At 41.6% G+C, this 16152-nt stretch overlaps 1 protein-coding gene across 2 annotated transcripts in view; it reads right to left on the bottom strand.

Annotated features, from left to right (window-relative positions):
- The window catches only part of LDHC (lactate dehydrogenase C), a 39153-nt gene extending 23001 nt beyond the window's left edge, over positions 1 to 16152 (bottom strand). The window contains exons 1-3 of one of the 2 annotated variants that reach the window (XM_024347006.3): positions 16004 to 16152; positions 15569 to 15703; positions 13141 to 13258 (exon numbers count right to left, since the gene is read on the bottom strand). In XM_024347006.3, coding sequence (XP_024202774.1) covers positions 13141 to 13258; positions 15569 to 15694 — 244 coding nt within the window. In that variant the 5' untranslated portion in view covers positions 15695 to 15703; positions 16004 to 16152. Of the gene's footprint in view, positions 1 to 13140; positions 13259 to 15568; positions 15704 to 15949 lie in introns of both variants that reach the window. The other variant, XM_024347007.3, reaches the window with a different exon arrangement.

Genomic DNA, 16152 nt, shown 5'->3' with positions numbered 1-16152 from the left:
CACTCCAGCCTGTGTGACAGAGTGAGACTCTGTCTCAAAAAAAAAAAAAAAAAAAAAAAAAAAAGAGAGAGAAAGAAAGAAAAGAAAATGAAATCTACTTAATTTTTAAAATATCACATCTTCATTTATGGTGATTCTTGTATCTTTCTAATCCAAAAGAGAAGATAACTTATGAAATATGAACACTGTTGTTTTTCCTGCCCCAATAAAGATTTTAACTAGAAAGGCAAACTTAGGAATTAGATGACATTTCTGGCCAGGCACAGTGGCTCACACCTGTAATCCCAGCACTTTAGGAGGTAGAGATGGGTGGAACACTTGAGGTCAGGAGTTCAAGACCAGCCTAGCCAACATGGTGAAACCCCATCTCTACTAAAAATACAAAAATTAGCTGGGCATGATGGCACGTGCTGTAATCCCAGTTACTCAGGAGGGTAAAGCAGGAAAATCACTTGAACCTAGGAGGTGGAGGTTGCAGTGAGCCGAGACTATGCCACCGCACTCCGGCCTGAGTGACAGAGCGAGACTCCATCTCAAAAAAAAAAAAAAAAAAAATCTGGCTCCAAATCATCTTTACTAGCTTTATGTCTTATTTTTATGTCAGATTTTCCAGGTGCCCTGATCCTGTTAATGCCATCATTTCCTTACCTGTTATTTATTTTTCTTTGTAAATATAACCACAAAGAGACCATAAACTACAGTGGTCTGGAGCAAAAGCTCTGAGGTCTAACTGCCAGTATTCCCAACTTTGCCACTTACTAGCTGTGTAACCATGGACAATTACTTTGCCTACCCCTCTAACTCTCACTTCCTCATCTACAAGATCAAGCTAATAGCGTTTTTTTGTTGTTATTTTGTTTTTGTTTGTTTGTTTGTTTTGAGGCACAATCTTGCTCTGTCGCCCAAGCTGGAGTGCAGTGGTGCAATCTCAGCTCACTGCAACCTCCGCCTCCCAGGTTCAAGCAATACCTCGCCTCAGCCTCCCAAGTAGCTGGGATTACAGGAGCCCACCACCATGCCCGGCTAATTTTTGTATTTTTAGTAGAGACGGGGTTTCACGATCTTGACCAAGCTGGTCTTGTACTCCTGACCTCATGATCTACCCGCCTCAGCCTGCCACAGTGCTGGGATTATAGGCATCAGCTACCATGCCCAGCCGCTAATAGCCTTTTAAAAAATATGGTTCTTAAGAAGATAACTCAGTGAGTTAATATACATTAAGTACTCAACAGTGTGTATTAAATGTTCAAGAAATGTTAGCAATTAACATTATTATTATATTAGTCGAGTACTTCTTCGAATACCAATTCCTCTGCTAGATATCCCCAAGTATTTATCATATCATTCATAAATGATATGTGGTTGTATTTTGAAAGAAAAATAAACAACAGGTAAGGAAATGATGGCATTAACAGGATCAGGGCACCTGGAAAATCTGACATAAAAATAAGACATAAAGCCATCATATCATTCATTATTTATCATATCATTCATAAATACCACTTTCTTCAAAGAATTTTTTTATAGCACTTACTGCCTATAATTATGAAAAAGTCCTTATAAGACTTTTATAAGAAGATATATGTTATCTTCTCATAGTTATGTCTTATTTAAACCCCTAACTTAATCATAAGCACCATAATATTAATAATAGGTTCTGATTTCACTGATTTCACATTACTCCCTTCTTTCCACAAATATCTTTTTTTTTTTTTTTTTTGAGACGGAGTCTTGCTCTGTTGCCCAGGCTGGAGTGGAGTGGCGTGATCTTGGCTCACTGCAACCTATGCCTCCCTGGTTCAAGTGATTCTCCTGCTTCAGCCTCCCAAGTATCTGGCATTACAGGGACCCGCCACCATGCCCAGCTAATTTTTGTATCTTTAGTAGAAACGGGCTTTTGCCATGTTGGCCAGGTTGGTCTTGAACTCCTGACCTCAGGTGATCCACCTGCCTCGGGCTCCCAAAGTGCTGGGATTACAGGCGTGAGCCACCACACCTGGTCCATAAATATCTTAGCAGCCTCTATGTTCCATGCACCTGGACTCACTGTACATAAGAGATAATTTAAAATATCTGTGGAGCTGGGCATAGTAGTCCCAGCTACTTAGGAAGCTGAAGCAAGAGGGTCACTTGAACCCAGGAGTTAGAGGCTGCAGTGCACTGTGATTGTGCCCATGAACAGCCATCTCTAAACTAAAAAGTAAAAAAAAAAAAAAATTGTGGCTAATCAACAATGTTCCATCATTGCTCTTCCCCATTAGACCTCACAATATGTATTTTCTTTTTTCTTTTTTTTTTCTGAGACAGAGTCTCGCTCTGTTGCCCAGGCTGGAGTGCAGTGGCGCGATCTCGGCTCACTGCAAGCTCCGCCTCCTGGGTTCACGCCATTCTCCTGCCTCAGCCCTCCTGAGTAGCTGGGACTACAGGCGCCTGCCAACACTCCTGGCTAATTTTTTTTTATTTTTAGTAGAGAAGGAGTTTCACCGCGTTAGCCAGGATGGTCTTGATCTCCTGACCTTGTGATCCACCCACCTCAGCCTCCCAAAGTACTGGGATTACAGGCGTGAGCCACCACGCCTGGCACAAAATGTATTTTTAAAATGTTCTATTGTGAAATATTTCATATACAATAACATATAAGAAATATACACTCAATTTATAAAACATTAAACAACTCTGTTAAAACCACACAAAAGGCCAAGCACAGTGGCTCACACCTGTAATCCCAGCTACTGGGGAGGCTGAGGCACGAGAATCACTTGAACCTGGGAGGCAGAGATTGCAGTGAGCTGAGATCGTGCCACTGCACTCCAGCCTGGGTTAACAGGGCAAGACCTAGTCTCTAAAATATAATAATTTTTTAATGAAAAAAATTAAAAATATTAACTCTGCCAAAACCGCACAATAAACATCTAGTTCACATTTGTCCTCTGGAGGCTGAGGTGGGAGGACTGCTTGAACCCAGGAATTCAAGAGTTTGAGGTTGTGGTGAGCTATGATCACACCCCTGAACTCTAGCCTGGGCAACAAAGCAAGACCCTTTTTCAAAACAAAAAAAAAAATCCCCAAATTTATAGAACATTGTCAACACCTTGGAAGCCCCTGCATGCCTCTAACAGATTATATCTATCAACCACTCTTGTGGCTGGCAAAAAATCACATTACTTTTAAAAAAGCTTTACTACCTATGCATGTTTAAATTACATATTAATTGTTTTTTTATTTGTTTTGTTTTGTTTTGAGATGGCTCTATCACCCAGGCTGGAGTACAGTGGCACGATCTCAGCTGACTGCAACTTACGCCTCCCAGGTTCAAGCGATTCTCCTGCCTCAGCCTCCCGAGTAGCTGGAATTACAGGCACGTGCCACCACACCCAGCTAATTTTTCTATTTTTAGTAGAGACAGGGTTTCGCCATGGTGGCCAGGCTGGTCTGGAACTCCTGACCTCAAGTGATCCGCCCACCTCGGCCTCCCAAAGTGCTAAGATTACAGGCGTGAGCCACCATGCCCAGCATTACATAGTACATTTTATCTGTTTTTGAATCATAAGGCATGTATTCCCTTAACTAAATATTATGTATCTGATATTTATCCATGTTAATGTGTGTTCCTGTAGTTTCTTCATTTTCACTGCTGTGCAATATTACACTGCATAATTTTACAATTTAGTACTGGGATTCATTGACTTGTTTACAGTTTGGGGCTACTACAATACGTTCTTGTACATGTATCCTAGTGCGCATGTGCAAAAGTTTTCTTGGGAATATACTTAGAAGTGTAATTTCCAGGTTGTGCGATATGTTCATGTTCAACTTCACCAGGTAATGACAAACTCGTGAGGTTTTTTTTTTTTTTTTTTGAGACAGAGTTTCATTCCATGGCCCAGGCTGGAGTGCAGTGGCGCGATCTAGGCTCACTGCAACCTCCACCTCCTGGGTTCAAGCGATTCTCCTGCCTCAGACTCCTGAGTAGCTGGGATTACAGGCGCGCACCACCATGCCCGGCTAATTTTTGTATTTTTAGTAGAGACAGGGTTTCACCATGTTGGTCAGGCTGGTCTCAAACTCCTGACCTCGTGATCTGCCCACCTCAGCCTCCCAAAGTGCTGGATTACAGGTGTGAGCCACCGCACCCGGCCAAACTTGTTTTTTTAACTGGTTTTACTACACTCCTATATGCTGTGTGTGAGAGCACTTATTGTTCCACATCCTCACAAACACTATCACACTTCTACCAATCTAGCGGGTGTGTAATGGTATATTGATATGGTTTTTATTTTCCTGTGCTTGGTTATTGAGTTTTCTCCCCCTATTTATAAGCCACTTGAGTGTCTTCTTTTGTAAATTATTGAAGGCTTTTCTCATTTTTCTATTGAGCTGTGCATTTTTTTAGGTATTATATTAATACAAGTATTTTTATTCTGAACACTATTCCTTTGTTAGATGTTAACACTGCAAATATCTTCTCTCAGTTTATGGCTTGTCTCTTTGCTCTTTTATATTATATTTTTGTGAACACTCTTAACTTTGTATTCTTTATTGATTATGCTTTTTGTGTCTTTGTGTTTAAATCAGTCCCTACCTTCAGGTCATAAGGATATTCTACGTTATCTTCTAAAGGAAATTTTGAAGTTTTGCTTTTCACATTTTAGTCTTCAACCAACCTGGCTTTGATTTTTGTGTGTGGTATCAGGTAGGGTGTGTGTGTGGTATCAATTTATTTTTTCCATAATGATAACTACTGCCATAAGAACAATTCTAAAGGTCCATAAATTTCCTATTTATCTAGAAAATTATCAGTGTTATATAACAATCTTTTATATTGTCTCCTAATTAAGTCTCTGCACATAATTAGTGCTTTTATATAAGTCTTGAATTAGCTTGGAATGTCCAATAATAACAAAACCTGCGGGGTTTTGACTAGGATTGCATATAATCAATATGGGAAGAATGGATAGCTTACAATATTGAGATTTCTATGAACAAGGAATATCACTTCATTTATTTATTTTACTCTTGAGTAGCTGGGACTACAGGTGTGTGCCACCACGCCCGGCTAATTTTTTGTATTTTTAGCAGAGACAGGGTTTCACCATGTTGGCCAGGCTGGTCTCGAACTCCTGATCTCAAGGGATCCACTTGACTCGGCCTCACAAAGTGCTGGGATTACAGGCATGAGCTACTGCGCCCAGCCTCCCCTCATTTATTTAGATAATATATTCTTTGAGTTTTTTGTTGTTGTTGTTGTTGTTGTTTTCTTTTTTTTGGTTTTGGTTTTTTTGAGACATGTCACCCAGGCTGGAGTGCAATGGCGCAACCTCAGCTCACTGTGACTTCTACCTCCCAGGCTCAAGCCATCCTTCCACCTCAGCCTCTTGAGTAGCTGGGACTCAGGCACCCATCAACACGCCCAGCTAATTTTTGTATTTTTGGTAAAGACATGGTTTCACCGTGTTTCCCAGGCTGGTCTTAAACTCCTCCACTCAAGCGATACTCCCACCTCGGCTTCCCAAAGTGCTAGGATTACAGGCACCACACCCAGCCTGACATTTAACATCTTCTAATGAGGTGGTATGTTTTCTGCACAAAAGCTCTTATCCCAGGTATTTCCTATTTTTATGATATTGTAAATAATAGCTTTAGATTTCTTTTGCCTGGTTTTGGCATGCAGAAATACAATGGATTTTTTTTTTTTTGAGATGGAGTCTTGCTCTGTTGCCCAGGCTGGAGTGCACTGCCACAATCTCGGCTCACTGCAACTTCCACCTCCGGGTTCAAGTGATTCTCCTACCTCAGCGTACCAAGTAGCTGGATTACAGGTGTGCACCATTATGCCCGGCTAATTTTTGTATTTTTAGTAGAGACAGGGGTCTCACCATGTTGCCCAGGCTGATCTCGAACTCCTGGCCTTAAGTGATCCACCACCTCAGCCTCCCAGAGTGCTGGGATTACAGGCATGGGCCATCGTGCCCGGCCTTGATTTCTGATTACTAACTTTGTCTGTCATCCTTGCTAAACTTTTAGTTTTATATGCTGTCCTCTTCTTATATTTCTATCTTCTTTTTAATTCATTAGGTATGTTTATCTAATATTACTTCTTCCTCTTTACTAATTTTTTTGTTTTTTTGGATCAGTCTTGCTCCATCGCTTAGGCTGGAGTATAGTGGCAGCGATCTTGGCTCACTGCAACCTCCACCTCCCGGGTTGAAGTGATTCTCCTGCCTCAGCCTCCTGAGTAGCTGGGACTACAGGTGTGCACCACCACATGCAGCTAATTTCTGTAGTTTTAGTAGAGACAGGGTTTCACCATGTTGGCCAGGCTAGTCTTGAACTCCTGACCTCAAATGATTCACCCGCGTTGGCCTCCCAAAGTGCTGAGACTACAGGCATGAGCCATCATGCCCAGACACCTTTAAGAATTTAAAGGTTTCTGTTCTTTTGTTAGCTGTCACAGAAGTTAGATCATGTCATCTGTAATCCCAGCTGAGTGAGGCAGGAGGATCATTTGGGCCCAGGAGTTTGAGACCAGCCTGGGCAACATAGCGAGATCCCATCTCTGTGTTTTTTGTTTGTTTTGAGATGGAGTTTTGCTCTTGTCACCCAGGCTGGAGTGTAATGGCATGATCTCTGCTCACTGCCACCTCCGTCTCCCAGGTTAAAGCGATTCTCCTGCCTCAGGTTCCTGAGTAGCTGGGATTATAGGCATGCATCAGCACGCCCAACTAATTTTTATATTTTTAGTAGAGATGGGGTTTCACCAGGTTGGCCACGCTGGTCTCAAACTCCTGACCTCAAGTGATCTGCCTGTCTAGCCTCCCAAAGTTCTAGGATTACTGGCGTGAGCCACCACATCCGACCTACACCTCGCCTCTTTAAAAATTATTTAAAAATTTGAGGCCAGCCATGGTGGCTCACTCCTGTAATCCCAGCACTTTGGGAAGCCGAAGCGGGCAGACCACCTGAGGTCAGGAGTTAGAGACCAGCCTGGCCAACATGGTGAAACCCCATGTCTTCTAAAAATACAAAAAATTAGCCAGGCTCAGTGGTGCGTGCCTGTAATTTCAGCTACTCGAGAGGCTGAGGCAGGACAATCACTTGAACCTGGGAGGTGGAGGGTGCAGAGAGCTGAGATCACACCACTGCACCCAGCCTGGGTGACAGTGTGAGACTTTGTCTCAAAATAAAAATAAAATATAAAAATTTGAAAAAGAAAAAGAAATTACAACGTGCATTTTTTTTTTTTTTTTATTATACTTTAAGTTTTAGGGTACATGTGCACATTGTGCAGGTTAGTTACATATGTATACATGTGCCATGCTGGTGCGCTGCACCCACTAACTCGTCATCTAGCATTAGGTATATCTCCCAATGCTATCCCTCCCCCCTCCCCCCTCCCCACCATACAACGTGCATTTTTAACTTATCAAAGTTCAAAGTTAATCACCACACTTCCTGCTTCCCTAATGACACAGGAAAGTTAGAACACTACTTCATTCATCACTATCACCCCTCGCCCGTATATTTATATGCTATATTCAAAAATTTTTTAATCCCCCAAGACTACAGTTTTATACAATTGATGTTTATTTAGATTTGCCTTCATATTTACCATTTTCTCTGTCCTTCATTTTTTGTCTTGCATCACAGATCTTGTATGTGAGATCACTTTTCTTTTGCCTGATATATATACTTTTGTGTTTCCTTTAGGGAGGGTCTGACAGTAATTGTCTCAGTCTGTTTCTGAAAACACCTTCATTCACTCTCCTTTTTTTTTTTTTTTTTTTTTTTTGTTAAGAGACAAGATTTCACTATGCTGCCCAGGCTGGTCTCAAAGTGATCCTTCTGCCTCAGCCTGCTACCAGGCCCAGCTTTGTCCTTGTTCTTGAAAGATGTTTTTGCTGGGTAGATTCCAGATTGACACTTACTCCTCCCTCAGCACATTAAAAATATTCCATTGTCTTCTGGTTTCACTGCTGCTATTGTCACCCTCTCCCTTTTCTGTAGGTAATTTATCTTCTCTCTGACAATTTTTAAGAACTTCTTTTTGCCTTTAGTGTTCTCTAATTTCACAAGAATATGTCCAGGTAGGGATATTATATTTATTCTTCTTGAGATTATTTGGCTTCTTAAATCTGTGGGTTGATATTTTTCAGTGGTCTTCAAAAATGCTGAATCATAATCTCTTCAAATGTGATTATTCTATCCTCCATGACTCTTAACCTGTTATATTTTCTACTTCTTGTCTTCTGGGTAATTGCCTTAGATTTGCCACTTCTCTCTTCAAATGTGTCTAATCTATCATTATATCCATAGAGGTTGTTGTTGTTGTTGTTGTTGTTGTTTTAAGACGGAGTCTCACTTTGTCGCCCAGGCTGGAGTGTGGAGTGGTGCCATCTCAGTTCACTGCAACCTCTGCCTCCTGGTTCAAGTGATTCTCTTGCCTCAGCCTCCTGAGTAGCTGAGACTACAGGCATGCACCACCACACCCAGCTAATTTTTGCATTTTTAGTAGAGACAGGTTTTCACCATGTTGGCCAAGCTGATCTCCAACTCCTGACCTCAACCAATCCACCTGCCTCACCTTCCCAAAGTGCTGGGATTATAGGACTGAGCCACTATGCCTGGCTCCATTGAGTTTTTCACATTTATAAGTTATATTTTGTTACTTTTTTAATGTTTTTATAGTCCCCTGTCTCATGCTGATATTTTCAAGTCTGTTCTTTATTTTTTATGTAGAATAATCATATTAATTTTGTAATTTGTGTTTGATAATTTTTAAATCTATAGTGGCATGTTTCTGTTATGCTGGTTCTTGCTCATGCCTTTTCTTGCAGATTTAATTATTTCTATTGTGAGATGTTCATTTTCTCTGGAAGTTTATTTGTGGAAGTTCTTTGAGGCCTGAAATAAAGTGAGTTTCCTCCAGCTACCATCTGATTGCTTAAGGTTTTCTGGAATTCAAATAAGAGCCAGCTTGTGGTTCCAAATCCTTAGCAGGTATATTCCCCCACTAAAGTGTCTAAGACATTCAATGTTACTTGTAGTCCCCAAAGGCAGGGAGAGAATAATTATTTGTAGCTCATCATTACATTAACGGTATAGTTCTGGCAATGGTAAACTACTGTTGGCAGACAAGCGATATCTGGTCTACCACCTGTGTTTGGTAAATAGAGTCTCACTGGAGCCACACCCACTTGCTTATGTATTATTGTCTGTGGCTTCCTTTTGCACTGTAAGAGCAGAGTTGAGTAGGTATAATAGGAACTACATAGCTGGAAAAGCCTAAAATATCTACTATCTGAGTCTTCCCAGAAAAAGTTTAGTAACCCCTGGCTTAGTCCACTAGGGTACCAGGTTTGTGGGGTGATCTCCCCAAATCCCCAAGCTCTGTCTCTGGTCTCCTAAATTTTATGAGTCAGTGAAAACCAAAATTGATGTCCACCATGTTTGGCAAATGCTATCAGGGTAAAAAGAGCAATCAGAGCTGCAGTGCTCTGCTTAACTCTCTGGTTTTCTCACTTCATTCAGTACCTGTTGTGAAAATGCCTTACTTTTTTGTTAAGAACATATTCTTTCTCAAGGATTTATTTTTTTATTTCATATTTTATGCAGGAGTTTTCTCATTTACAGCAAAAGATTAATCCAGGTATTTATCCTGCCATATTATTAGAAATTGAAGGTTGAATATGTTTTCAAGTATTTTAAAATATGGCCAGGTGCGGTGGCTCACACCTATAATCCCAGCACTTTGGGAGGCCGAGGCAGGTGGATCGCTTGAGGTCAGGCATTCGAGACTAGCCTGGCCAACATGGTGAAACCCCGTCTCTACTAAAAATACAATTAGCTGGGCGTGGTGGTATGCACCTGTAATCCCAGCTACTTGGGAGGCTGAGGCAGGAGAATCTCTTGAACCTGGGAGGTGGAGGTTGCAGTGAGCAGAGATCACACCACTGCACTCCAGCCTGGGTGACAGAGCAAGACTCCATCTCAAAAAACAAAATAAAATAAAATAAAATAGTAATACTCTTTTAATTTGACTCCATTTAACCAATCCACCAAATTAACTGATACAAAACATACTGATACCCCAGACATACTAAACACTCTCAACTAGTAAACTACTATCTAGTATGTCTATGTACTTCTGCTCATTAGTTGCTACATATCAAGAATTAGTCATATTTGTACCCAAATATATTTATGTATTTATTATTATATATATAATTAAAGATAATATAAGTCACTAAATACCAGTGTGAAAGAAATGTTTGGTAAAGGTAAACACCACATTCAACATTGAGATTTAGGGACAGGAAGATATGAATATACAGAATGTATCAACTGACTTGGTAATGTTTTATTTCTTTTGCTGAGTGGTAGATGCACTGATGTTTGTTATATTATTATATATATTTTAGCAATAGGATCTTCCTTTGTGCCCAGGCTGGAGTGCAGTGATACAATCATAGCTCACTGCAACCTTGAACTCAAGCAATCCTCCTGCATCAGCCTCGCAAAGCTAGGGCTACAGGCACAATGGAGACAGGGTCTCACTATGTTGCCTCTGGCTGATTTCAAACTCCTGGCCTCATGCGACCCTCCTACATCAGCCTCCCAATGTTACATTATTGTTAATCTCTTTTTCTCTATCAAGTATTCCATAATTAATATTAAAAATAATTGTTTCTATGAAAAGTAAGTTAATCCCTGGGAAGACATTAAAAGCAAATTGTTTAAAAATTGTCCTTCTAGGTTTGAGAAAGGGATAAAAATGGGCTGGGCGTGGTGGCTCACACCTGCAACTGCTTGAGCCTAGGAGTTTGAGACCAGCCTGAGCAACAGAGTGACACCGCATCTCTACAAATAATAATTTCTTAAAAATTAGCTGGGTGTGGTGCTGTGCACCTATAGTCCCAGCTACACAGAAGGGTGAGGTGGGAGGATCACCTGAGCCTGGGAATTCGAGGCTGCAGTGAACCATGATTATGCCACTGCACTCCAGCCTGGTGAAACTGTCTCCAAAAATAAAATAAATAAAGTCATAAAATTTAGTAAGGTTTTATAACCAGACTGCTTCATGAACACTTTTAAATATCTTGTAGTACTTTAAAGCAATCTAAATGATCATTATTGACGTGCTTTCAGAAAGACACCACCTGTTGTTCCAGGTACTTGCCAGGCTGAAGCAGGAGGACCCCTTCAGCCCAGGAGTTCAAGATTGTAGTGTGCTAAGACCATGCCTATAAATTGCCACTCCAGGCCGGGTGCGGTGGCTCACGCCTGTAATCCCAGCACTTTGGGAGGCCAAGGCAGGTGGGTCACCTGAGGTCAGGAGTTCAAGACCAGCCTGGCTAACGTAGTGAAACCCTGTGTCTGCTAAAAACACAAAAACTAGCCAGGCATGGTGGTACACACCTATAGTCCCAGCTACTTGGGAGGCTGAGGCAGGAGAATCGTTTGAACCTCGGAGGTGGAGGTTGTGGTGAGCTGAGATTGTACCACCACACTCCAGCCTGGGCAACAGATCAAGACTCTGTCTCAAAAATAAATAAGTAAATAAATAGCCACTCCAATCTGGGCAACATGGAGAGGAGAGGAAAGGAAAGGATGGAGGGCTGGGGAGGGGAGGGGAGGTGAGTAGAGGGGAGAGGATCAGAGGGGGAAAGAGGAAGAGGAGGAAAGGAGGAATGAAATGAACGGAGAAGGGAAAGGGGGAAGGAAGGGGAAAGGGAAAAGGAAGGGAAGGGGAAGATGGAAGGGAAGGGGGAAGGGATGGGAAGGCACTGCAAAACTCTAATCAGCTGAGCCGTACTCAAAGGCCTTGCCCTACAACCAGAAAATCAGCAAATGAACTTTTATCTACATGTGTATGTTTTAGGTCGATATAAAATGTTTATCATGGCTCTTTCTAAGAAGCATGTTTAAATTAGGTAACTGCCTTCAATCTCAATCATGTTAGATAAGAGGGCTTCTAGTAGAAAGTATATCTGTTGAATCACATTACCAAACAGTGCACCATATACTTTAGTGTATGATAAAATAATTATGTTTCCTAATTATCTGAGGCTTCTTAGTTGGTCAACAGATGATGCTAACGCCAATGAGGCCAAGTTCTAAATTTCTTATGTTCTATGGCCTCATGCTATGCCTTGAAACCTGGTTCACTATAAACATAGAAAGAAAACTAAAGAATATGGATAAATGTATTAATAATATTACAGAAACTCTTCAAGATTGTATATTCTTGGGAAAATATATAAGACAAAATGACAAGCTTAAAAGCATTTATACATCAGTTATGTAAAGAAAACAAAAGCTTAGAAAACCTACATAAAGTCATTAATAGAAGAGATTCAATTTTTCTTTATACTTTCTGTTTTCCAAATATGCTCCAATTATATCGAAGTGTTCTTTTTTAAAAAATTAACTTTTTAAATTATATGGCCCGGCTGGGCACCGCAGCTCACATCTGTAATTCCAGCACTTTGGAAGGCCGAGGCAGGTGGATCACCTGAAGTCAGGAGTTCGAGACCAGCCTGGCCAACATATAGTGAAACCCCATCTCTACTAAAAGTACAAAAATCAGCGGGGTGTGGTAGCGCATGCCTGTAATCCCAGCTATTCGGGAGACTGAGGCAAGAAAATTGCTTGAACCCAGGTGGCGGAGGTAGCAGTGAGCTGAGATTGTGCCACTGCACTCCAGCCTGGGCAACAGAGCGAGACTCCATCTCAAAATAAATAAATAAATAAAAATAAACTATATGGCCCAATCACCTGAGGTCAGGAGTTCGAGACCAGCCTGGCCAACATGGCAAAACTACGTCTCTATTAAAAATACAAAAATTAGCCAGGCGTGGTGGCGCATGCCTGTAATCCCAGTTACACAGGAGACCGAGGCAGGAGAATCACTTGAAGCTGGGAGGTGGAGGTTGCAGTGAGCCAAGATCACGCCACTGCACTCTAATCTGGGTGACAGAGTGAGACTCTCTCAAAAAACAAAAAAAATTGATTAACTAAATTAAATTATATGGCCCAATGGCATGGTGCTATTTTTAATTTTATATTTATTGACATCAGTTTGGTAAAATTTATTACTTTTTTAAAAAGCTTTGAAAATAACTTTATAAAACTAAAATTAACCTTTTCCAGAAGTAATCTTTGAAGTACTAAAGAAAAGACTGCCATGCTGAAGATCCATCATTTCTCCCTTCAGTTTGTCCAATGCAACATCAACAAGGGCAAGTTCATCAGCCAAATCCTAAAATATACGAAAGTTCTGAATAAAATGTTCCTACTTAAGTTTTAGGAGAATAAGAAGAATTTTCATGTGGCTACTTGATAATTAAAGAAATCTCATATTTTAATAGGGAAAAATGATATAAAAATAGTTTCTCAATGAGCCTGGGTGACCGAAAGTCAAGGTAAGTAAATATTAAGATGTAGCAAAAATTGTTTGATTTCATATAATTGTTAGAACTTTTTAGAGCTGGGTGTTTTTTGTTTTTTTTTTTTTTGCCATTCAGATAACAGTTTGAAACCAAGGAAAATAAAATGATTTCAAAGGCTTTTATTATATTTAGCCTTTATTTTTGTGTTTTTTGTTTTGTTTGAGATGAAGTCTCACTCTGTCACCCAGGCTGGAGTGCAGTGGCACAATCTCGGGCACTGCAACCTCCGTCTCCCAGGTTCAAGCAATTTTCGTGCTTCAGCCTCCCGAGTAGCTGGGATTACAGGCGCCCGCCACCATGTCCGGCTAATTTTTGTATTTTTAGTACAGACGGGGTTTCACCATATTGGTCAGGCTGGTCTCAAACTCCTAACCTCAAGTGATCTACCCACCTCAGCCTCGCAAAGTCCTGGGATTACAGGCCTGAGCCACTGCGCCCGGCCAGGATTTTATTATATTTAACCTTAACCCTAATTTCTGAGTTGGCTAAAGCTGCTTTTAGTATGCGTCGTTATGGCCCAAACAGGAAGGTAACCACCTCTGATGAACACTTATTGTTTTCATCTGTCTAGTGTCCCTTTTTCTGGTAATAGAATTTCTCTTTTCCATGGGAACCCATTCCATATGTTTCAGTGCAGTACAATTAACATTGGTCTTCCAAGCTTAGGGTAGATGGGCATAAAACCAGACCTAGCCAATTGTTCCATCCTTTCCTTCTGGTCACTGAAATCAGTTCATAAGTGGACATATGGCCCAGGTATAAGAAACAAGCATGTCTATGAAGTTTGAAAATGGAAGACGGAAGATTACATCTCACTTTTCTTTGGAATCATAAGCTCTAAGAATAACATGCAAATCTAAGAACATTAGTAAGGACTGTAGAGTTGGAGAAAAAACAAGAATCTAAGAACAAACTGTACAGCCATCTTTACCACCACATAGAAAGACTCTACGAATTAAGCCAACAGAGAAAATCTAAACCAAGATATACAAAGACTATGTCTTGATATGTGTGAACTTCAGAATCCGGTAGTACCTGAAGCAGTTTTGCCCTATTTCCAGTTACATGAACAATATATCGTCTTTTTCTGCTTACCCTAATTTAAATTGGGTTTTTGTCACATGTGACAGAGTACGGAACTATATACAAGGAGTGTATTCATTCAGATTTCAATAGCCAGATTCCAAAAGCGAACAGTAAGTGAAAGAAGTAAAAGTCCCTACTTAAGGCCAGGCGTGGTGGCTCATGCCTGGAATCCCAGCACTTTGGGAGGCTGAGGCAGGCAGATCACGAGGTCAAGAAATCAAGGCCATCCTGGCCAACATGATGAAACCCCGTCTCTACTAAAAATATAAAAATTAGCTGGGCGTGGTGGCACATGCCTGTAGTCCCAGCTACTCAGGAGGCTGAGGCAGGAGAATCGCTTGAACCCGGGAGGCAGAGGTTGCCGGGAGCCGAGATCCTGTCGCTGCACTCCAGCCTGGCAACAGAGCAAGACTCCGTCTCAAAAAAAAAAAAAAAAGAGAGAACAATAAACACTGGGGACTCCAAAAGCAGAGAGGGAGGAGGGCACAAGGGTTAAAAACAATACCTATTGGCAGCCAGGTGTGGTGGCTCATGCCTGTAATCCCAGTACTCTGGGAGGCCGAGGCAGGCGGATCACTTGAGGTCAGCAGTTCGAAACCAGCCTCGCCAACATGGAGAAACCCCATCTCTACTAAAAATATAAAAAATTAGCCAGGCCTGGTGGTGCATGCCTGTGGCCCCAGTTATTCAAGAGGCTGAGGCAGGAGAATCGCTTGATCCCGGGAGGTGGAGGTTGCAGTGGGCCAAGATCGCGCCACTGTACTCCAACCTGGGTAACAGACAAATCCTGTCTCAAAAAAAGAAAAAGAAAAGGAAAGTCAGAAAAAAAAAGAAAGGAAAAGAAAGAAGAAGTTTTTAAAAAAAGGAAAAGAAAAAGAGAAAGAAAGGAAGGAAGGGAGGGAGGGAGGGAGGAAAGGTCAGAGGATACATAATTGCTTTCAAGGGATTAACCTTGCAACCCTGAATACATCGACATATACAACACTCTGAAGTGCTCACTTGATTTTCAGCCACAGGATGGGCTTCTCACTCACCTTCAGTAAGATACTAATAGCACAAGCCATGCCTACGGCACCAGTTCCAACAATAGTAATTTTACACTGGGAGTTTTCATCATCCTCAATTAGCTTCTCAATTAGCTGCTCCTTGACAGTTGACATTTGGAGAACCTGATAGGGATAATGCAATTTCATTGGATTAACCACACTGAACATCTAAGAAACTACCTCTTCAGTTTGCAGAATGTTGGAGCCGGGGATGGGGGGAAGCCAAAGAAAGAATTTCCTGGTCAAAGGATGCGGGGAGGGTAAAGCAAGGCCCAGTCTACCAGGCAATGGGAGGGCTGGGGCACCAGCGGGCTTTTGGATTTCTCCCTGCCCCCAGCCACCACTTTCACCCCAGCACCACACGCTCACAAATGCTTTGCTTGGCGCAATCAGTACAGATGACCCACAAGGACAAAGCACCACCTTTGAAGGAAGGCACAGAAGTGACACCAGAAAAATACACCAACGACAGTTGAGGCGCTAAGCCCGGCGACGGTTGCCCTCCGTGCGACTCGAGACACGCACGTTCCCCCGCTCGGCTCTTATGCGTCAGCACGCAAGCTCCGCCCCCC

Source organism: Pan troglodytes, chromosome 9, assembly GCF_028858775.2.
Source record: "Pan troglodytes isolate AG18354 chromosome 9, NHGRI_mPanTro3-v2.0_pri, whole genome shotgun sequence".
NCBI classification, from domain to species: Eukaryota; Metazoa; Chordata; class Mammalia; order Primates; family Hominidae; genus Pan; species Pan troglodytes.
This window is presented reverse-complemented; position numbering and strand designations above follow the sequence as displayed.